At 43.1% G+C, this 23,581-nt stretch overlaps 1 protein-coding gene across 2 annotated transcripts in view; it reads left to right on the forward strand.

Moving 5' to 3' along the window:
• Window positions 1-23,581, forward strand: part of LANCL2 (LanC like glutathione S-transferase 2) — a 166,393-nt gene that overhangs the window by 10,090 nt on the left and 132,722 nt on the right. Inside the window, exons 2-9 of one of the 2 annotated variants that reach the window (XR_007766105.1) lie at window positions 771-888; window positions 3,693-3,900; window positions 6,134-6,281; window positions 6,897-7,043; window positions 10,638-10,820; window positions 12,923-13,099; window positions 16,468-16,540; window positions 18,324-20,969. Coding sequence is in view for 1 of the 2 variants with exons in the window: in XM_050892651.1 (XP_050748608.1) it covers window positions 771-888; window positions 3,693-3,900; window positions 6,134-6,281; window positions 6,897-7,043; window positions 10,638-10,820; window positions 12,923-13,099; window positions 16,468-16,540; window positions 18,324-18,439 (1,170 nt within the window). In the remaining variant the exon portion in view is untranslated. Of the gene's footprint in view, window positions 1-770; window positions 889-3,692; window positions 3,901-6,133; window positions 6,282-6,896; window positions 7,044-10,637; window positions 10,821-12,922; window positions 13,100-16,467; window positions 16,541-18,323; window positions 21,510-23,581 lie in introns of those variants that run through there. The other variant, XM_050892651.1, reaches the window with a different exon arrangement.

The following is a 23,581-nucleotide window of genomic DNA, read 5'->3' on the forward strand; positions in this document are numbered from 1 at the left end:
GAGAGCAAGAAGCAGGAGGAAGGGCATTTGGGCGACTTGCCTTCCGTGTGCTGATCACAAACTGGGGCATCAAAAAAACTCTTGGATTTAAGAAGAAAATGTGACTACATCATGGATGATGTGATTGAGCACATCATTAAAGATGATGGCTTGACTTTGGCTTGATTGTCTCAAATATGAGCATTTATTTTCCTTTAGCTATTTCCTGCTCCATAGCGCCACAAAGGATGTGCAGGGACCTTGTGATGAGAGCAAGCACCTATAACATGGGGCTTGTAGGTTCACTGTGCAGTATTCGTCCATAACATGGTGTTGGTAGCAGGACCCTGAATGGAGTACAGGCCCGTGGAGTGGCAGCAGATGGTTGTCTTCTGTTGGCTTCTATTTACCTTTTACTCAGCTCAGAGAAGCTTTGCTTACTGTATTAAGAGCCTGAGATAAGAGGCAGCATATAATTACGTACTGTCACAGTGTCCATAGCTGCTCTTCATGTGACTTTAAAGCATCCCCAGATAATTTTTGTCTAATGTAGATACTAGTAACTTGCTCTAATATGTAATCAGAATGCATTACATGGATCACACTTAAGATGAACCACCTTGACACTGCTGATTGCTGTATGTAGTATTTATTCCCTAGCTATTTTTTGTTTGTTTGTGTTTTGGTTTGGGGTTTTTTTTCCCCAAATGAAGAAGGTGGAGCAGATGGTTTGCATTCTTGGATTCTTTCCTTTTCTGACTCGCTCCCTTTCTCCTGTCTCCTGTTTTCAGGTCAGTGCTCGCTTCTCAAAACGGATCCAGGCAAAAATCAGGGACCTTCTGCAACAAATGGAGGAAGGGCTGAAGACAGCAGATCCACATGACTGCTCTGCCTATACTGGCTGGACTGGTGAGAAAGCTAGAATTTGAATGAAGTGTGTTTGTTAAACGATGTAATTGGGTTTATTCACAGGAGGAGGTTCTGATATTGTCACAGGAGTAGCAGAAATACTCTGATACAGGCATTTGTGTGAGTTGCTTTCTTTTGACTCTGGACCCTTGGTCACTACTGTCTGGAATGACTTTCATTGACTTCAGCAGACAAAGTTACAGAGAGATAATTGGCTCTTGTATATGGCAATATTTGTCTTGCAAAATGAGTGGATTTTCTAAGGCTGCTCTTTTGGTTTACCTCTTGTTTCTTAAGGTTTTCTTAAAATGAGTTATTTTCACCTTTTTCTGTTCAACTGACTATTAGTTAGCAGTTGTCTAACGGGAACAACATCTTCTAATCATTGGGCGGGGAGCGGGTAGGTGGCGGGGAGGTGTTCTGTGCCCAGGAGCTTCGAGCCTTAAAATCTGGAATATGGATAGTGTGGCTGTGCTTGTTCTGTCTGTACAAAAATGATAAAATGAATGTGTGAGGAGGGGAGTATGGAGGTGGGGTTGCAAGATTGTGAAGTTCATGAAGATAAACAGGCATATGCAAGCACTGGTTATTGCTAGGTACCATCGTTCATTTAGCATTGCATCACTGATGCTGTACAAATGTGAGTGAGCCCTTCTGATCCTTTAGGCAGAGCCTGCAGTTGTCAAGCCTGATGCGGCCGCTGCTCTTCAAGCTGCCAAAACACTCCTCAGTCTAGGCCTCTTAGGTGCCACTTTGCTATTACAATGGCATATTCTATTCCTGCTCTGTCTAGCTCATGCTTCGGGCATACTTATGCTTTTAGCACAGCATGTTTGAAATGTGGCCTGAGAAGATCTATTCTTTTATCTTTGTGTTGTGAGGGGGAGCAGCCTGGAAAAACTCTCCAGGCTTTGCCCATGCTCAGGCTTAATTCTGGCAATGAAAGGGTAAAATTTGCTTGCTTTCTTCTTGATGTTTCAGTACAGATGGTGCTGTGGGTGGATGGGTGGGGAAGTTTTAGACAACTCAGACTTAAAAGGTAGATGTGTTTCGAGGTCTGAAAGTGAGTGGCTGCTAAGTGAGTGCAGACGATCTCCAGTGGTAGGCTCCTGGGGAGCTGTGTTCTGACACTGTGACTGACAAATGAAGTTACGGCTGACAAACCAGAGCATGCTGAAAATGAGTCATAAGCTAAAAGTAACACAGCCATCATTAGCTGAAACAAGAAGACAGATGAACAAGTAACGCGGTCTAATGAGAGTGGGATTTTTCCATCCTGTAGAAGGATTGCCGACTACGTCTATTCCAAGTTGTAAACTTCTTTCAAGGCTCCTGTGGAAATCACTCTGAATAAAAATGTTTAAATGATCTGGCTTTTAAAATACTTGGTGCAAATACTTTCTTCCCAAACTTGCTCCTTGCAGCATTTTGCTAAGTGTGCAAATCAGAAGGTAAAAGCAATGCTGAAAACAACGGCCCTGCTTGTTATGTACGAAGTCTAGACAAATCTTATTGGCAGTGCAGTCCTGAGCATTGGCTTGTACTTTGTGAAACATCTTTAAAATTTTGGAGCACGTACTGTTGGCACGTTACAATCATAGGACTCATGTTAGAGTCTGTCTTGCTTATACAAATACTCTTTGTATGTGCCAGACATCTTGGAGGAGCCATTCTAAGGGTGTTGCACCAGGAAGAGTTGGATGAACTGGGCCTCATGGCTACTTTTCTGATCATCCTTTGATCAAGCCCAGATACCTACACATTTGTTGCAACATAAAAGAGGGTTACAGAAATCCCAGTAAGTAGCCCACAAGTTCCTGTGCCACTAAATTGGGCTAACCGAGCTCTGCAGCTTTCCTCTTGGGCTTATCTAGAAAGGCCTGTTCAAAGCCAGTCCGGAGAACATCTGAGGATGTACCAGCACTCTTGTGGTGCTATTCTTCTTGTACTCCTCAGGTAGCCTCTCTGTGGAGCTAAGTGGGCCTTGTGTGTACTCAGCTTTAGTTGTGGCTCAGGAGAGTACTCTCCCTGTTCAGAAACGAGTTTGAGATGCAGGATGGTCTGGAGGTAAATGTTTTGCTTCTGCACGTGTATGCTTGCAGTTGGCCAATAAACATCCACTTAGATGGATTTGTTTCACTTTCTTCAGTCTACATTGTTGCAATTTTTAAGGTTTGGCTTTGTTTTGTTTTAATGGAAAACTATGTAATGAGTTTAATGGAGCGAAGCTTGGTGTTACCTTCCGGCATTCTCTGAGGACTTGTTTGCTTTCTGGCTTTTACAAACCAGCTTAACTTGTAGAAGCTCATAATCTTGTTGTGAAATACATTTAAGGGTTATAAAGAACTTGGCAAATTGAATCCAAAAACTCATCAAAAGATGCTTTTACAAATCAAATGGAAGAAATTAACTTCTTGCATATAATAGATGAGTATTGTACAGTCAACGTACTTGGTTGTACACATGCTTGTTAGCCCAAGTTTTTGAGACTTCAGTGATTTCTTCACCAAGAATTGGTGCCTGTGTCATGAATTTTCTTCATTCTCTGCAAATTGTGAGTCTACCGTTGGGCTTCAGTCTGACAATTTTTTTTATTTTTGTCACAATCCAAATTGAAATGTCATCAAAATAGATGGCCTGATGCCTTCCCGTTGCATAAGCTAGGACCCTTGACTGACATGTTTTAATTGCCCGAATACCTGTTCACATTTGAGGTACTGGTTCAGAGGCACTAAAGAGGGGAATATGATATACTTAGAAGGAAAAGTAAATGAAAGTATCTCTTTTTCATGTGGTTGTTCCAGGTATTGCCCTCTTATATCTGCAACTGTACCGTGTCACGAAAAACCAGAGCCATTTGCAGCGATCTCTTGATTATGTGAAGAGAATCCTTCGCAATCTGAATGGCAGAAGAGTTACTTTCCTCTGTGGTGATGCTGGGCCACTGGCAGTGGGTGCAGTGGTTTATCACAAGCTGAAAAACGACAGTGAATCTAAAGAATGTGTTGCCAAGTAAGTGGTTGATGGTGGAAAAAGCCATGCCCTTCATTTGTAGAGAGCATTGGTTCAGTTACATTAGGAAGTGAAGTTTTGGAGGACAGGATTAAAAAATGGAGACACGTTCTCCCCTGATACATTTTCAGTAGAAGAATACAAAATAGGCTTTAGCTTTATTAAAGCTGGCTTACACTTGATTCATATTTAGTGGGTTATCTTGAGTCCTCTATCGCTGTAAGGACAGGATGTCCTGGGCATATCTGTAGTGCATGCACGTTTTGATTTTGTTATATTGAAGTGACATTTAACAAAAGCCGCACACTTGTCATCGGCAATATGTAGTGCTTGCACAGTATGTGATGCTTCCTGTAAAGAGTGGGTCTCAATTGTAGATTCATTACAAAACACATACACTGCAGGGATCTAGAAACATCCAGACAGAAACACGGTACATCCAATTGATACATGACAAAGATTTAATAAAACGAAGAGGAGGTATTTGCTGAACCATCAAAGGCAAGGGCTTTAATTAGGTCAGAGCATATGAAGGGTAGCCTGAAAAAATTCCAGCCCCTTTTCAAAGTAATCTAAATGTAACAAATGTCTTGAGAAATCCCATTTAGATGTAGAGCTTCCTTGGAGAACTGACTGTCCCTTTGCTGGTACAGAGCTGATAGCTGTCCTGGTGAGGGCTGGAAGCACTGGAGCCCTGTGGGGTTTGCATTCGGCACCAGCAATCCACCTGCTGGCGGTCCAGCAGCATACCTTAGGCTGCCAGAATTTGCGGACTAGCCTTGTGTCCTCATCTCCATTCTGATTTATATTTGGAAATATAATTGGTCTCTTGCTAATCTAGAACCCTAGTGTGATTAATCTCTGCTGCTGTTCCTGAATGAATATTTCAGTTTTGAAATGGGTGGTAGGTTTGGCGTTTTTTGTTTTTAGAACTGGCAGTAAATGTGGGCGTGGCATTTGGGATGCAGCTAGGAAAACAGTCTTGCTGTAAGGCCAGAAGCACAAGTATAGCAAAATGAGATTAGCAATAAATCTTTTAGTCTCGCCTCTCCTTGGAAAGTCATTTCTAGGAGGAGGACTGAAAAGGAGGTTAGTTTGATTATTTGTTTCTTTTCTTCCTTTTGTTTACAAATATATTCATGACACCAGATGAGTGGTACATTATAGATGTCAAAATGTAATCTATGATTGCACTTTTAACTTTTTGCCTTGTAGCTGTCCAGTTATATGATTTGAATAATAAAACTTAACAGTGGGCAGTTTAAAAGAAAATAATTTAATTCTAAGTCCAAAGCATAGTTCCAAGAAAGGAATGATAATATAAAACTTTTTTTGGTGAGTGGCTTTTCCCTCGTATTAAGCAGTGACAGCATAAACAAGCCATTGGGGTCAGTGTTTTTGCTCCGGCATGATGTTAATGCTAACATTTCTGCTGAGTAATAGTGGCTGGGGGGATCTGGGATTGAATTTGGTCTTAATCCAGATTGTCTTGCCCCCTTCTCCAATTTAAAATGTGATCATCTCCATGGTTTCATCTAATGGCCAATTTAATTGCAAAAGATAGGAAGAGACAGGGAGGGAGTGGGCAGGAAAACAGATCTCTGCTCCACCTCAATTCTAATGCAGATTGGTGGAATAATAGCAGGGAGTCTCTCTGGAGCAAATGAGAGTTGTGATGGCCAGCCCAAGGGTTTTTTTCCATTGCTAAAAGCAAGCAAAACACTTGTGCATAATAGCAGTACCCTTTTCAAAATGGAGCTGCTGAACATTTGAGACAACGTGTTGTCTAGGGGGGGGGAGTGCTGAATGGTGGTATTGGGGTTTTTTGTTTGTTTTTGTTTTTTCCCTGTTACACATCTACAATTAAGGGTCCTCACTTAGGTGAAATTCCCAGAGGCTTCAGGAGGTTTCCCTGTTTGTTGGAGTAGCTCTGCAGCCTCCTCCAACCCCCGCCCTGCACCCATACATCTGTTTCTGTCTGCACAAAAACCTGATAGTTGCACTAATACTCACCTGGCTCTGGCTCCAAGTTGCGTATCTGTCAGGGATGGCAGGCACGCAGCGCTCCTGTGTGTAAACCTGGCAGCCAGCTGAACTCGGGAGGACTGAAGGGAAGTGGTGGGGCTTCGGCACTTGTTGTGCTTCTGGTTTGATTGATGGCTTGTACGATACATAGTCCAGTATGGTCTCTAGAGAAGGTGCTCTCTCTCCCCACCTTCCTTGTCTGATGCAGGTTGTTGCAGCTCCAAAGGACAGTCGTAAGCACAGATGCGGAACTTCCAGATGAACTGCTTTATGGCAGAGCAGGTTACCTATATGCCTTGCTGTACTTGAATACTGAAGTTGGTCCGGACACTGTCCCACAGTCTGTTATCAAAGAGGTAGGATACTCTTCTCTCTCCAGTGCCACAGCATCAGTGAAGTTGAACTGGAATCAGTCCTTCACATAATTCAAGGGATTAAGAGAGGGGTGCTGGAGAGGAGAGGGACCTAGAACTGGGAAGTCGGTCTCATCCGTCCCTCTAATCTCTTCCCCCATTCCCTGCTGCCCAGCTGGGACTGAGACAGGCCAGTGCACGTGGGTCCATGGAAATGGATCTAGTATGTAACTAGTTTTGGAGCATTTGAGGATGAGAAATTGTTATGAAAAACCTTAGGACAGAAGTGTGGAAGTGTTTAAGTGAAAAGAAGGAGCATTCAGTGTGGGAAAGATGCGTGACTGTTCTGCAGATACCAGAACCAGAGAAGGCAGGTCTGGAAAAAAGTGATTAGAAATATTTATATGTTAAATTTCTACTCTTAGAAATATAAGTGATTCCATCATTTAGGAAAAATTCCATTTCTTCCTCAACACTCAAGTCCAAATGAACTGAATATTGTTGTCCTATCACTGTTTATTGTGGCTTATTCTTTACTGTGGTTTTAGTCATGACAAAGCAAAACCCTCTGAATCAAAGCAAGTGAGACAGATGGAATGGGTCTGTTCTCTTTTTTAGGTAATAGATGCTATTATTGAATCGGGGAAAAATTTTTCAAAGGAGGAGCGGAAAACAGACCGTTGTCCTCTGTTGTACCAGTGGCACAGGAAGCAATATGTTGGAGCGGCCCATGGAGTGGCTGGAATCTATTACATGCTCATGCAGGTAAGAGTGTCTTCTGTGGGCTGGCGTGAAACACCAGTGGTTTCTTGTTTTGCATCAGAGGTTCTTATCTTCAGCTTTCATGCATGTGCAGTGTTGTGCTGGGTCAGAGTCTCACAATTTGGAGTTAGACTCTGCAGCACGGAACTGTGCAGAGATGCTAGATCAGGCCCTGGTAGCAGAAGAAAACTGTGACTCAGGTATCCTTGCATTAGAGTGAATTAACCCTTGAGTTGTAGTTCAGAGCACCGGCATTCCAGGAGCTGAAGTTTCCTATCCTCAACAGAGACAGTGAGGTGCCTTCCCTCATTCTCATACTGCTTCTGGTGCCTGCAGTTAGACCAGCTAAATACTCACTTACCCACCATCCATCACTCTTCAATTTTTTGCTGTTCTTAAATGAGTGCACAGCTGGTGCCTCCTGTCCTCCTGGCCTCCATGCCCTTCCTCTCTTCTCTGGTGACTTTTCTTTTTTTTCACTGTCTTGAAGCTTTTGGAAGACTATCCTTAGTCACACATTAGTCTTCAATATGCTTTTATTCTTTAGATGTTCTTCCTCTTCCTTATTCCCCCATCTCTCCCCCAAAAATCTGAAGTCCCTTAGTACATTTATGACCCCTGCTCTCCTCTTCTGTTGTCCTGAGTGAGATTCCTCTCTTCTGTATGCCTTCTCTTTCCCACACTTAAATCCATTCCCCCCTGCCCTGAGATTCTCCAGTAGGATTATGATGTTTTTCAAAACAGACCTGTATATCTTATTTCTGGATACAATCTGGAAAAAGAGCCTTAAGATTCATTATAGAAGATAGCCATAGAGCTGCAAAATTTTTATTGTACCTGTTTCTGGTTTTTAAAGGCGCTGCCAGTCTGTGCATCTTTGTAAATGTTAATTTTCTTACCAGCTCATGCAGAATGACTTTCCTTCAGGCAAGTGGAAGGATTGTACGTCCTCACAGGCTGAAGCTGCGTACAAATGTTCACTGCAGAAGTGACTGAGCTGGTATTTGGTGTCGCCACTGCTCAGCCGTTCCTCATTTGCAAAAGATGCTGTGACTTCTCCCCATCTGTTTCAGATTAGCTCATACCACTTCCACCAGTAGCTCAGGCTAAAGCAGCTTACTTTGCTGTGGAAGTGGCTACTGCTCTGCTACCTGGGAGCATGTCTTAACCTCACTACAGTCATTTTCTGCAGTGACCATCTCACCGGGGCCTCAGGCTGCCCTGAGTTACTGTGCCTTTATCTTCACTTTCTGCTTTCTTCAACAGGGTAGTCCACCCCCTTCCGGCTCCCTCATCTTCCTGGCTTCCATTTTTCCTTCCCTGGTTCTGCTAGATTTTCTGAGAAAAATCTGGTCCTTTAAAGAAGCCTCTTTTAAAGGCTCCATCCTTCATTTACTATTCAAGGCTGATAGCAGAAATAATTGCACAGTGCTTTTTGGTTTAAGCAGAAGCTACTCTGTCTACATGTTAAAATCATAACTATCTTTTCCTTTACATATAATTGCTGCTTTTAAGAATTACCACAAAGCCATTGTTTATGCAGCATTAGATTACTGTCTTTTCACTGTACATTAAATATTGTGAGTCACACGGAGTTGAGTCATCCACTGCAGAAGAAGATGGCATATCGGAGTCCATCCTTTCCCCATCCCTCCCACGCCAAATGAGGAGAATTCAGCAAAGAATTCAGGAGATGGTTTGTTGAGTGGTTGGTTGATAACAAAAAAGGGTGTCCAACATAACACCTGAGATGTGAAGGTCACTGATCATCATTTCTGTACAACATCTTTATGAGGAAACATGTATTGCTGGATTTATTTACAGAAGACTACTGGAATAGTAAGAGCTCAGCAGTGTTAAATAACTCATCCAGGAGGTAGAGGGGGAATTCTGAAGTGCTAGCTAGGCAATCTCTAATCCTAGCCCCTTTCACTAGCCCTGAGGCAAAAATGTCTGTTTGCATATCATTGCTCTTGGCCAGAGAGTCAGCACACATACCTGTTAGGTTACTTTTTTGCTGTTGAAAGTAGGTGCTGGGAACCTCAGCAGCTTGGGCAAAGAACTCACTTGTACTCAGACCTCCATGGAAGCACAAGGTGAGAAGGAGGCTTGTAAAGAGCTCTGCTGTTCTTGAATTTACTTTCCAAGGACAGACGTGCTGGGCTGGGCTGGGCTTGCCTTGCACAGCTCAAGACTGAAGGCATTTATTGCTGGTACCCATCTGCTTTGCCTTCTGCTGCAGGGGTACAGTGTGAAATCAGAGCCCCGAAACAAAGCTTCCCCCAGAGCCTCCCTACCCCACAGGTCAGCATCTGAGTGAGAGCTGGTCCACTCTGGGGTGTTCTTCATGATAAGCTGATCTGTATTCGGGTGTACTTCTGATTAGCAGCGTGAAGGTTTCTGTTCCTCTCAGAAAAGTGCAGAGGTGGAGTTTGCTTGAGGGACCTGGTAGGCAGAAGTCTGGCAAAGCTTTCCTGGCTGAGGTGAAATAGAGGCTTTTGTTTTTTTCAGGTTACTGAAAATACAGCTATTGAAAGTCTTCCTTCATTTGGCTGTTAGACTGTCAATCGTAGCAGTGTGCTCACCTATTGGATGCAAATGTGCTGGAGCTGGTGGGAAACAGTGAAATTGTATGACGTTGAGTCAGCAACAAAGACAAGTTATTTAAAAAAATAAGCTCAGTTATTAGGCTCCTGTAGACTCCAATTTCTGCAGTTGTTCCCACAGCTTGCAGGAATTCCAGAAATCATGTAGGCTGTGTAAAACTAGAGAGCTCTCTTATGAAAATACTGTAAAATGGGCTGGTAGAGGAGGGAATGCCAGCAAAGAACGACTACAGACCCAACAGATACTCGGCTTCTAAACCTTTACTTACAAGGAGCATGCAGGTTGATGGATATATTCTCCTTTTGGCAAGGATGTAAACTAAATAGAAGAAATGAGAAAGAAAATTCAGAAGAGCAATCTAAGGATGAGTTTGCAGTACAAAGATGTTTAGCTACCTGGAGAAGTATCTGTTGCTTCTGAAATTGGAAATGCAGATTTATAGCTCATAGCTTCAGGGTGTTTTGTTTATGATGGAAAACTTTAACCTTCATAAACCTTTGCCAGGTATGCCAATACATACACTCTTCTTCATTTATTGGAAATAGGACAGGTTTGTCTACGTTAGTTATTTTTAAAACAAAATGTGTAACGCATTGTGTTTTAAGTGTCTATTATGAGCAACGTAGCTATAAAACCATTTTTCTCTTATAAGTGTTCTCTCTATTTTAAGGTATAAAGAGAGGCCTGGGAGTCTTGAAATCCATATTCTGTTCTCAGTTCTTGCATAGTCTTTCTGTGTTACCTCCAGTAAGACAGGTAACAACTTGGTGCCCCAATTTCTTTGTCTCTACAGTAGCTGTAAAAATGCTCTTCACAAGGGTATTGTAAGCAGACATTAATTAAATCTGTATGAAGTGATTCAAAGTATTCGGATCAAGGGCACATATGTAGGATATTTGAAAATAGATCATAGAATTAAGTGTTGACACACAATTTGTTAGTACTTCTGTTTATGGTTTTGGTGGTGTTTTTTTTTAATGTCTTTTTTAGCCAATCGCAAATGTGGACCAGGAGACCCTGGCAGAGCTGGTAAAGCCGAGCATTGACTATGTGCGTCATAAAAAGTTCAGATCTGGGAATTACCCATCATCACTGAGCAATGAGACTGACAGACTGGTTCACTGGTGCCATGGTGCCCCCGGAGTCATCCACATGCTCATGCAAGCTTATAAGGTGAATCATTCTGTGTTCATATAGACCTCTATTTTTACAGAGAGACCTGTATGCAGGCCTGTTAGATTGTAAGGCTTGCATTTTATGTCTTTCTAGGTCTAGACTTTCAAACCAGAACCCTAGGGTGGGCACCTAAAAATCTCAAAATACTTACATAGGTGTGTTTGTAAAGATGAAATAAGTGGGTAAAATTGCTTCTCAGGGTGCTAGTAGTTACTAGACTTCAGGCTTTCTTGGAAAAGGGCCATGTATTTAAACAATTTGATATCAGAGTCCTGGGTGTGAGAACATTGACCTAAATTCTTTGAATCTTCATCCCAAGAGTTTTAAAAATTATATTGGTTTTCAAAAGCGTAGGTTCATGTGTCTTGCCAAAGAATGTCTTCCGTAAATTACTCCATTATTAAGATATAGCTCTCGAGAACGTCAGAGCAAAAATCCCAGGCCCCTTCTAGGGCATAAATATAACCGCGGAGCTACCACAACCCTACTGTTTGCTCTTCTCTATCCTTAACTAGGTTTGCTATCTGTCTTGTGTTGTGCACTTCTGATTTGCATGACATTTGAAAGTATGCCATTTAATTAAATTTATGCAAATTGATTCTTGCTTTTGACAGCCCTCCTTGGCAGATTCCCTGGCCGGCTTCTGGGTGGGCTGATGAAAAGCAGGCTTGGTTTATGGAATAATTACTCATGCTGCTACCTGAAATGTGAACTGTAAATCTCTTACAGCATTGCTGCGTGTAGGAGCAGTCACAGTAGCTTTTTCTTTGGACTGTGGTAGGAGGTTGACTTAACATTGCAGACTTCTATTTTTTTAACACCCAACATCCCCCCCCCCCGCCTTTGTCAATGTGATGCTTTCCCCAGCACAAAATGTTTTGCAGGAGATAAGAAGGATAGGACCAAGTTCTGTTTAGCAGTCTCCTTTCTGGCCTCTTTTTACGTTTAAGGTGATGGGGCATGTGATGCTTTTCTTTTACTCTTTATATTCTGCTTTTTGAAGAAGCAATAAGAAAAGTTGGAGCATGTTTTGTTGGCTATGCTTTCGTACCAAGCACAGGGACTTGCGATAACAGACAGCAGTGTTTGTCCTGGAAATCAAATGCTGTTGCCAGGCCTTAATTCGAAATGTTACAGCTAAGTAGCTGACAAACCCTGGATTTAAGAATCTTGCATGTTAATTGCTTCTATTACCTTATTAAATAGCCTGGCAGGGGATGTCGTCTCTAAAGGACTAAGTCTACAATAGTGCATCAGTTACCTTTTTTTTTCTTTTTTTTTTCTTTTTTTTTTTTTTTTTTGGTCTTGTTGATCTGTGGAGTGACTTAGACAAAGGGGAGCAAAAAAGTAGCCTTGTAAAGGTGGAAGTCTGGTGGTATTCAGCTAAATTACTTGCTTTTGTTTTCTGCTCTCTTGATGGGCTCTTTGTGTCCAAAATGCACTTCAGTTGCAATAAACTTTGCAAAATTGGTCCTTTGCCCAGACTGGCTAGTGCTTCTGAGTACTTCCAATACAAATACTAATCAAGGTAATGGAGTGTTCCTACTTGTACTTGTGACAGAGAAAAGAGCCCTGTGCTATGCAAAGAGATATTCTTGTACACTTTTGATGTGGAATTGAAGGCAGATGGTGAGTAACCAGGAAGAATTACTCAGGAAGACCAAGACCTAGCCCTTTAGGACCAGACTTGATGGCCAGTATTCTGTGTTACATTTCTTGGAAGCAAGAATGACATTTCTGTATTTCAAATCAAATGCTGTGGTTTGGGAATGGAGGGGAGAAGCAAAAAAGGACCACGTATCCTTCAAATAGATTATAGATTGTAGAACCAAGGGCCTTGAACTTGAGGTTTTTCCTTTGGGGTCCTGATTTCAGAAGCAAAAACTTGAGAAATCCTTTCTTTTTCTATGCAGGGAAAGGAGAAACAACTTAGTAAGAAAAGAAAGGCAAGTCTATGATGAATGGATTATTAAAATTCAAAATAAATTGTGTATGGAAAAACCCCACACCAATAGCAAAACATCTCTCAGGTCCAGCTTCCTTTTGTTTTCATTAGTACTTCTATTTATGTGTGTTTATTCTCTGTTTTTATTCCACAGACTTTTAAAGAGGATAAATACTTGAAAGATGCTATGGATTGTAGCGATGTCATCTGGCAGAGAGGTTTATTGAGAAAGGGATACGGGATCTGCCATGGTACTGCTGGCAATGGCTACTCCTTCTTATCTCTCTATAACCTAACTCAGGACAAAAAGTACCTCTACCGAGCTTGCAAGGTGAGCTCTGCAGCATCCCAACAAAATTACTGTTCCCTTTCACATCATAACGCCTGCGCAAGAGTAAACTGTGATTGGAGTAGGCTGTCGAGTGCTAGAGCTGGAGCTGGCTGGCTGTGCAGCTGGGTGGGACAACAGGGTCCTGTCACTTGCTCCCCTTTACTCACACTTTGACTGGATGACTTCAGCTGTGTACGTGGGGCACGCACCGTCTTAATACACAGAGTGAAATGCACAAGTGTTCTGTAGGGGGGGAGGAATTAAACACATATTCAGAAGAAAATAGAGTCTGAAAATCAGCCTGCCTGAACAATAACAGAGTAATGTTATGTGGTGCTAATTATTCCATTGAGACATTCACTGTTGTCCTCAGCTCCTCAAGCGATACTGTTTGTAGTCTTTTGTAATTATTTGTTTTCCGACTAGTGTCTGTTTGGGGCTTTTAGAGCTCTGAATTGCAGTCATTAAATTGCTCACTTAGGTTTTTTTCATTAATACAAATTGCAGAGAAAGACACACTCAGAATTTTTCCACTGGAATTGTCCAGGTTCTGCTATCAGCTCTGAGTATGCTAGCAGTTACCAAAGGAGGCGGCTTTCTCTGCCTGTTTCCTCATCTCATAAGACTGTGGTTTGGTTTGGTTTTGGTTTGTTTTGTTGGGGTTTTTTTCAGCTTAATTCACTGATATTAGGTTTCATATTGCATACATAGCTATTTAGCTGAGGCCTTTTTAAAAGTATTGCAATGGGAAGTTTGATGAGTTGCTTCTTAGATGCTTTTAGATGAGCACTGGCCATATGTAAAGCTATGGTATTCATCTCCACTGTCAGCCTGTCCTCCGTCAGCAGAGCTTTAAAAAGTTGCTGCTTGTCTCACATTTACCAAAGCATCACGCCATGAGGACACCTGTAGGCATGCCAGCATCCTAGAGAACATAGTAAACCCCTAGCACTCCCATGACAAATGTGTGACTTTGTTACATGTGGACTGACCCACTGCTGACATGTGAGCCACAGCACCAAGCAGGCATTGCTGTTGGCACAGCTTTCAGGCTCTCCCTGTCATCCTCCATGCTAGTACATCTTCTGTGGCTCTGTGCAGCGTTGGCAGCTCCTGTTAGTGCTGCATTTCTGGCCCAAGAGAGCCCTGATGTTCTTCCATATGAAGCTAGAGAAAAGCAAGCATATCTATTTCAAAGCCAAAAAAGGAAAAGACTCAGTTACGTACCTGAAATTCCTTTGAGAAGGAAGATGTGGCACAGTGGCCAAAGACTGTTTGCTGGAGGTGTCCAGCATAGTCAGGTCTGGCAGCGTATTTGCAGCCATTCTGCATTTTAGCGTCTCCAGCATTCAGTCAGGCCCTTCGGGCTCTTGCAGGGGAAATATTGAAAGAGGCAGAGGAATTTGCTTGTCTGGCATTCTTGAAATCTTTTCTTTTTGAGCCAGAGCATGCAGGGAAGCAAGTGTGCAGTTACGTTGGTACCTAAAGGCATGTAACTGAGAGGATGGCTCCCCTCCCAGGGGTGTTTGCTCACACCGAAAACATGAGGCCCAGGGGAAGGAGTCTGGCCAGGAATCCCTGGTTACCTCTCAGGAGCCATGAAACTGTTTCACAAATGAACCAGGAGAGCTTGAAAGGCAATGGCTCACAGAGGCCCCTGGTTTGTGCTTCTCATTTTTGGCTTCGCAGCTTTTCTCCAGCATTATCAGACAGGCTCCCAGGAGGCTGGGCCGCTCCTAGCTGGCCTGCCTGTGAGAGGAGAGAGGGGCTTGTGGCATCCTGGGCTCCAGGCAACAGAGAGCATCCCAGCCCTGTGCTGCTCAGCATTGTGATTAAACCACTGCTGATGGCAAGCATGCCCAGTCTATGTGACAAATAATGGCAGATGTCTTCCTGCTAGAAGATATTTCTTTTTTTTTTCTCCTTGGTTTAACAAAGATATTAGTGTGGCTTCCTGGATCTGAGAGTTGTGCTGAAGCTATGAACTTGTAAACAATGGTTGTGCTTCAGTAGCCTGGGGTGCATGTTTTTAATTTCTGTTGCAGTTCCCAGGCTGGCAGTAATAATAAAGGCTAGTATGCAATAAGATGTGGATGTTGCAAGAATTGGTTGTAGTTTAGAAACATGCCATAAACATGTTCAGTCCTCACATACAAGACAAGATTACATGGAGAATTAAACCGTGGTTTGAAGATTTATAACCATGGGGGGCCCAGAAATGTTTCATCAGTTCTCAGTAACAGTGTGGACAGTTTGTGTTTGTGGGTTTTTGCTGGGTTTCCTCAAGACATTCAGACATGTGAACATACCCCTCCCAAGAGAAGAAAAATCCATCCCCCAATAAACATTTGAACAGAATAGAGTGAGGGGAGGAAGGGAGGAGATGCCACCCTTTATCCTGCTGTTGAGATTGATGGCTCTGGGGGCATGCTCACAACCCATATAGCTCCAACTCTAGAGCTGGGGCACCCTCTAGTTAGTAGGATGATCTGTTTGGGAGCAGGTTGCCCAAATTGCAGGGGGAGCGGGGAGAGACCTCTAGGTTCTTTGCTTTGCAAGAATCTTCGCACTGTATTTTGAATAAGCAGTGGTTTGCTTCCAAGCACAGAAATGCCAGGGGAACTTGTGGGCCCCTGTATACTCTGGGGAGCCATAAAGGGGAAATAGATGGTTGCTATTAAATTGATCCAGATGTGGTTCATAAGTCATGTATGTCTAATGTAGCTACTGCAGCAGTGTTGATCAAACACAAGAAAGACACTGTTAGCTCTTTTTAATGGTGTTCCATCTTCTGCAACAAAATGTTGATGACCATAATTGTCTAACTGTATTTATAACAATTTTTCATAAGGTTTTAGGAGAGCAAATAAATAAAACTAAGTAATGGCAGCTGGAGATTTAATACTCTAAATTGGTGCATAGAAGTGAAAGAAAACCAAAAAGCAATTAACAACCCTAAGTCCTGAGCATGTGGATAAATTAAGCACCAAGACAGATAAGAAACTGATATTATAGTATTAGAAAAATTTTGCCCTTGAAACTGAATATATCTGTTCTTGCAACATTTTTCATTAACATGTAGCAGGGTTGATTTACAGAAAACAGAAGTAAAGTACAGCCCACCTAATTACGTTGTTACGAAACTGAAACTCGTGCTGTGGAAATACATATCCTAAAACCTAATTGCAGTCTTGTCACGGTTGAAGTGGGACAGATTGATCTCCTACAGTGATTTCTGTGTTGTGTCTCTGCTTACACTATTTTACATTTAGTACCTATTAAAGATACGCAGATACTCAAGCTTGCATTTAACAGTCTTAAATAAAAAACCAAACCAAAACTTTTTTTTTTTTTAATGTTTTCCCCAGTTTGCTGAATGGTGTTTGGACTATGGTGCACATGGATGTCGTATTCCTGACCGACCTTATTCTCTCTTTGAAGGTAAAGTGAAGGGTGTTGCAAATGGTACTGTCTTATACAGGCAAGAAGGGCAACCTTGCAGTTTCGGCACATGCTTAGGAGTTGCGAAATCTTTGGTGGGTTCCTCTACTATTGAAAATAGACCCACCCCCTACCACCACCTCTGCCTGAAAAGAAGGTGGGGGGAGGGGAGAAAAAGACAAAAGAAAATCATTCACTATCACGACTGTCACTTTTGGTTGCATTTCAGCAGTTTCCAAGGTAAAGCCAGTGCCACTGTTACTCTTGAATAAAATTCTACTGTGCTGATGCCTCTTGGCTTAAAGCAAACAGAAGTCCTGGCAACAGTTTTGTCACAGGTGTTGTTGCAGAGGGACTGGGCAGAGGAGCAGCTGTGGGTAGGGGGTCTCAAAGTAGTTGCTGGCTTGTCAGAACTAGACCTTCTCTGCTGCAATACTAAAGCAAGGAAAAGCTAGTTGTTATATGAACCCAAATCTCTTGAACAGAAAAGAAATGCAGAGTTCTTGGGGGCTTTTCTGTAAGTTCAAAGATGTTCCTAAATACTTCCCTAGAGCTTTGTATTTTTTTATTTGTAGTTTATTTTCTATTCTCTGTCTCATCCTTATGTTTTAGAAACACAGTAGCAAGGAATCATAGGCCCAAGTAGGATTTAAAGTAGTGCTGCTACTTCATGAACAATGAGCCTAGTGTGCCACCTATCACAAATATGTGAAATTACAACAGACTGAATAGGATTATTTTACAAATAAACCAATCCAAGGTGTGAACACAAGAGAGCAGTACTTATATGCATCCCTTCTAAATACAGAGTTATTGTCTTAATGTTTAAGGGAGAAAAGTATAAGTATTCTTATTCCTGAGAGCTCCTTTGCATGCACTTGTAGAGGGAAAAAGCAGGCATACAATCTGTTGTATAAGAGCTTTGAAATTTGTTGAGAAGGTGAAGTAGTGCAACTATAGGATGATTTGTGCTTTAATGCTGACATACAGCTTTTATTTTAGTTTTTTACTGTCAGTGATTTTTTTTAGAAAAATCTAGAAGTCTCAAATTTGAGACAAAAAAGTCTTAACTGGGGGGTGGGGGTGTGGTTTGTAGCCAAAATTGTGTGTGAAGTTATCCAATTCTGCATGTTCGTGCACACTTTCAGTGGAGGTTGTGTGTGCATCTTAGGGGTTGTGTCAATCGTTTCGTTTGCATCAGATGTTGTATTTCAGGAAGGTTCCTTTGTTTGTATGTGCTTAGCTGTTGATAAAATAGGATGTTAGCTTGATCATAAAACTGAGCTTGTATTTGTATGCTTTCCTGCTGTAGGGTGCCTCTGTTGTCTGTCACCCTAAGAGTTTTATTAGGTGATGCTGGTGTTAGTGCTTCAGGCTCTGGATGACCTCTTTATGAATAGCGAACAAATGAATCTGTACATCACAAGTATAATAAAGTTTTGCCTTTGTTTTTTAACCAGTGAAATGACGAGAAAGAGCTGCTCAAATTCTGAGGGACAGTCCAAATTGGGATTTACTTTTTCTTAGTTGAAGTAGCATTGAGGTAGTACAGCTGAAAAGATGGTAGCAGAGAGATCTTGGTTCTTGCCTTTGATCTTTTCAAGTGAAACTTGGTTTCCTGGACAAAGTATAGATGAACTTGCCTTTCTATAGGCCCTAAGTTCACCTGTTCAAAAAAAGATTTAGTGAGGGGGTGTTCAAACAGGTGCTGTTGCCTTTGCGGTCAACTGTGCTATTTTAATGTCAAAGATTTACAAAAAGATCTCTTTCTCGTTATGTTTAGGCATGGCTGGAGCTATTCACTTCCTCTCAGATATTTCAGTGCCGGAGACTTCCCAGTTTCCAGCGTTTGAACTTGGACCTCAAAGGAGGGAAAACAAAGTGGAACAGGACAGCTAAAAGATCATTTTGAAAGGAAGCTGATGCCAAAAGAGATGAGACTGTTTAGTGCCTCTGATACTGAACCAACTCGACCCTGAACCAACGGATGGATAAACCCCTTTTCTCACCCCCCCGCCCCACAGGACCATGAAGTCATTAAGGCATGAATGGGAGAAGCCCCATTTAAGTTCTGTTAAAGTGACACCTGCAGACGTAGGACAAGAGAAGTCAAGTTTTGAACTTTCTCTCTTCCCTTGTATTTGTCTTCTTCAGGTCTTTGACATGCTCTGCATGTTTATTGGTGTTGTGTGTTGATTCGAGTCTTTTGTTGTTAGCAAAAAGCTGGTCTCTGTGTGAATCTCCGTCCTGTACCTTCGTGCATGACTCATAACAGCAGTGTTGCTTTCTGCAGCGTGGTTACCCAGAGAGTTCCACCTTATGCCAGAGAGTTCGCTGCAGGACAGTGCCCAGCTTCACTGGTGAGCTGGCAACTTTAAAAAAAGATGAAAAACATTTTTATGTTCATACTTTTCTGCATTTTTCTCCACAGTCCCTAGAAGTTAAGGTGATGGAGATCAGCCTTTTTTGATGAAGAGGTATGAGGCCATCTCTGTTTTCAGAAACTTAGCAGGTTGCAAGGGACCTGACTTGTCTTTTGCTGCTGTTGTGGGAGGTTTTTTTGAAAGCCTGAAAGAGAGGCTCCGTTTGATACCTGCACCTGGTTAGTGTGTTAGGCACTTACAGCAGGGTGGAGATGCTTGTCCCCACCTCTGCAAAGCCCCATCCCATGGCATGAGCTTGAACACCACCCATGAGTACAGGTAGTGTCACCCATACTAACCTCCCGCTGCCACCAGCAGCAGAGCAGGGACAGCGTAACTGTGGTTCTCCTCTCCTGTGTGTGGATTTGTAATAAACCTGTCCTGCAGCATCTAGTATACAAATGAGTAAGGGAGGGCATCAGGGCAGTTTCTCATGCTGGTAACTCAGTATGACTGTTGCTTCCAAACCGAGGTGGTGATTTGTTCTGGGCCCTTCCCTTCCTCTCCCAGCCCCACTGCATTTAGCCCATGTAGTATGACAGGAGCGATAAATACCAGCTGCTTGTGGAGGCTGCAGAAGATTAACGAGCAATATGAAACCATTGCTAGAGGCTGTATCCGAAGTTTATTTCATCTTAAAATCCAAACAGAAAAAGCCCTTTGCCCTTAGTTTTAACTGTGCTGCTAGTGCTTTGCTTCCCCTTGTAGTGTGATGGGGTTGTGAAATACTAGACCTGCCTCCAGGTGCTCCTGAGTATCAGGCTCTTGGTTTGGGAGGAGGTGGCACATACTCTGAGTACACTTACGGCAGGCTTATGTGTTCCAGGTAGTAGGTACGCTTACTGCTTGAGAAAGGCAAGTACGTGTAGCACACTCTCACTCGCTCAAGCTCTGTTGTCATCCTTCCCCCAGGTCTCCCTGTACTCTGTCATTGCAGGTGCTTATTTTAATTGATATCTTCTGTCGGGTGCGAGTGTGACAGATGGTAGAGTTTGACCTTTCAGGCACATATCAGGATATATGTGACCTGTGGGCCATCTGCTGAGTGCCAGTGTTTGTGGTGAGGCTTGGAGATGCATTGTTGCTCCTGCATAAATCTGCATGGTAGCAGGTGACTTCCTTGAACTTTATAGTGTCTGTTGCCAAATCCATTGGGATGTTAATAATCGCCACATTCAGTTCTGCTGGGCAACAGCAGCAGTGCCAGTGCAGGGACAGCTTAATGTCACAGTGTAGCTCCTCTGCTGGTTTGTCAGGTAGGACTAAAACGCGGGAGCAGCAGGAGAGACTTTTCCACCCCTCTGGCAAAGGGCAGAAGATGAGGTGGGGGGCACCAAACCCAGCTGCTTCCGTACAGCCAGGGATGAGGGAAAATGCTGGAAGGCAGTCGGAGCGAGGGCTGCTGCGTGGCAAGCAGCTGGGGTGAAGCAAACCGGAGCAGAGCGGCAGAAAGCAGAGGGATCAGTGCGGAACGGGGAGAGCTGATGACAGGATGCAATGCACAGCGTGTACCAGTAGAGGCCGTCTCAAATGAGATGTTCCTCTGTGGCAAACATGCTAAGGTCTGTGTTTCTTTCTTCAGCCTGTGGATCACTGATCCTGCCCATAGATAAGCCAGGGAGGAAACTTGTCCAGGGTGAAGTCTCACAGAAATTCTAACAAAGGAGGTAGGTGGCAGTTCTGATTCTGTTTCACATCACCCCCACCCCTTTTTTCCTTCCCCTCCGCTGTGACTGCAGAGTGTGTGGGGTGGGTTAACGGGGAAGGGGCTTGCAGGAACCGCCTGCAAACACAGAACAGAAGCCACCGGCCTTCCTGGCAAATCCCAAGCATATGTTGTACTGACTGCTTAACTAGGGGGTCAACACACAGGTTTTTTCGTTCAGTGATTATATACATATATGCCTTCTTCACTGCTGAGCTTGGAATGGCACCTGTGGGAGGTGATTTTGGCTGGCTGGAGCCCAAGGGGAATTAAAACTTGCTGGTTTAAAAAATATATAGGTGTATACACAGTTAGAACAGCTTAATACTGAGCACATCTCTAAGATGCTTGAGTGCACATGTTGAAATAATGAGCAAGTCAGCTACCAGCTTTTTCTGTACAGTAGCCAGCCTTCTGCTGCGGTGAGGCCTGGCACCGTCTTTCTCTGCAGAATCCTCTTGGAATTGAGCAAGACTTGAAATGTAATGTATCGAGTCGGGAAGCGTCTGACAGTGCGTCTGCCTTGTCTTCCTGACGTGATTCCTCCTTTCCGTTTCTCACAGCGTTGTGATATCTAGGTGGCCCATTAAGAAAGGATATTGTGTGAAGGTGAAAAAAATGCATTTCACCAAGGCATTGTTTTCAGAAGTCACATCAAACTAAAAATGTGGAAAATGTCTTAATATTCCCTGGTTTGCTTTGTCCGTGTGTAATAGTCCATCTGTTGCAAAAAGCAGTAGTGTTAAAAATGGAGATGCTCTTTGGGCAGAAAAAGAGGAAAAAAATGCTGATGTTTTTGTTGTTTGGCTTTATTAGTAAAGATCAAGCTATGTGGTGGTAATTTGTGTGATTTTTTTTTTTTTTTTTCCCCTGTTGCACTCCTTCCTTCCCTCCAGCACTGTGGTGATAGCTGTCCCACTGATCTGACTCCTGCACCCCCTCCCAATCTCATAGTCCTGCAGGATAAAACACATGCCAGAGAGTGGTCACATTGCTTTTTTTTAACCTTCACCTTTTACTAGCATTGCAGGCCTCTTTACTGCTGCTTCTCCTGGGTGATTTTCAGTGTACGTTGCTTAGTGCAAAGCATTGCTTTCCTTTCTGGTCACATAGGTCCTGTTGAACAGTTTGCAGCTAAAGCCTGACTCATGACTAGCTGGTTTTTAAGAACACATGTATGAATTCTCTCTGTCCAGCTGACTAACATCTGTTTTCCAGCTTGATGTTTTCCTCTAGCTAGGCTTTAACAGAAGGAAACTTCAAGTATGCAAGGGGCAGTATTTCTGTTTCACAAAGCCCCATGTATGTGCCACTCATGGCCCTCTTTGCCACTGAGAGCAACTGCTGCTTTTTTGAATTAATAGCATTATTTCTGGTCTGTAGGTAGGGACCTGAAGATAATCTGTATAAATTCAGCTGTAGCTAGATAAATGCGTTCAGGCTTTTCTAGCACAATAGTTCTCTGTAAAGTCAAAATAGGGTAGAATAGAGAGGTGGGAGGAAGCATGTGTGCTGCATGTCAGGTAATAGCTAGGCAGCAGCGTGCTGCCTGAGCCCTGTCCCATCAGGGTGTTCTGATGCAGCAGCCTTTTTCCTGGTGAAATTGTTCACTTTTCCCCCATTTGTTTTCGTTGGTTTCATGTCGACTCACAGGCGCAGGAACCCAGTCTCTGCCCGGCAGAGCAGCCATGATTTGCATGCAGGGAGCAGTAGTGACCTGTCTTCAGCCACCGCTTCTCTTCAACAGCTACAAGTGGGCGGCTGTAAATCCAGCTGTAGCTATTAGATAAGGTAGGGTTAGGCAGCAAGCAATAACTATAGAGAGACATAGAATACACACACACGTATCCTTGTGACTTCTCTCACTACATAAAGCCAAAATAACACATCAGTGCAGCTAAGGAGCTACCTCCATCTGCAGGGGCTGGGGTCGGAGGGCTACTTAATTTGTCACTGTTCCCTCTGCTTTCTCTGCCATCCCCTTCACCTTGCAGCACCTGGCAGCTTGGGATGGTGGCTGCCAGTTGCACCTCTCCGCTTTAACAGCATTATTATCTAGCAGTTGCTTTGTATCTAGCAGTTGCCTTATGCCGGATCTTCCCCTGCATGGTGTCTCTGTAGTAGCTTCCCTATCAAAGAGTGCAAACAAACAACTGTAAAATCCCATAAGACAGCTCAAACCCCCAGCAACAGGGCATCAGAGGGGAGGACTTCCACAGCCACGGGGCCTGCAAAGACATCCTGGCCCATTTCTCTCACCCACTGAATTAGCAGTGATGCATTAGAAAGACAGACCAAAAGAAAAAAAAAAAAAGTAAGGCTCTGCTATCTGACAAGGTGTTTTATCTTCTTGGCTGACCTGTGTGCCAAAAAGTAGCTTCTTGGGTATATCCATATAAAACTAACCCGTCTGGGATTTTGTGGGTTTTTTGTTTTGTTCTAAGTAGGGAAGAAAGAGCAATACCTCCTTTGCTCCTTTGTGTACCACACAGTCTGAAGAGCTTGTTGGAAGAATGTAGTCCCAGCTGTTTGTATTCACAGCAGTGTAAGCTGTCACAGAGCTCAAAAAAAAAAAAAAGGAAAAAAACCCCACCCACAAAACAAAACAGCTTGTAGCTGCATTATCTGCTCCCAAAGTGATAATGAAACACAGGAGCAGTTGCGAGGCAGCCCCAAACAGAAATGGCAGGGTTGGTACCCTCCTCGTCAAGCTGGGTCCTATTTGCAGCACAACTGATGAGTCAGCCTGCTAATTACTGAGAGGCATGGAAGGCACTGCAGGATGCTGCAGGTGACATTTGCCCTTCTCCTATGAGCCATGGGGCACCCAGTCACACCAGGGAGAAGAAAGTGGAGGGGAGAATCAAGAACAAAAATCCATTAATAAGATTGTGCTACTTGAGCACCTTCAGC

This window comes from Gymnogyps californianus, chromosome 2, assembly GCF_018139145.2.
Source record: "Gymnogyps californianus isolate 813 chromosome 2, ASM1813914v2, whole genome shotgun sequence".
NCBI classification, from domain to species: Eukaryota; Metazoa; Chordata; class Aves; order Accipitriformes; family Cathartidae; genus Gymnogyps; species Gymnogyps californianus.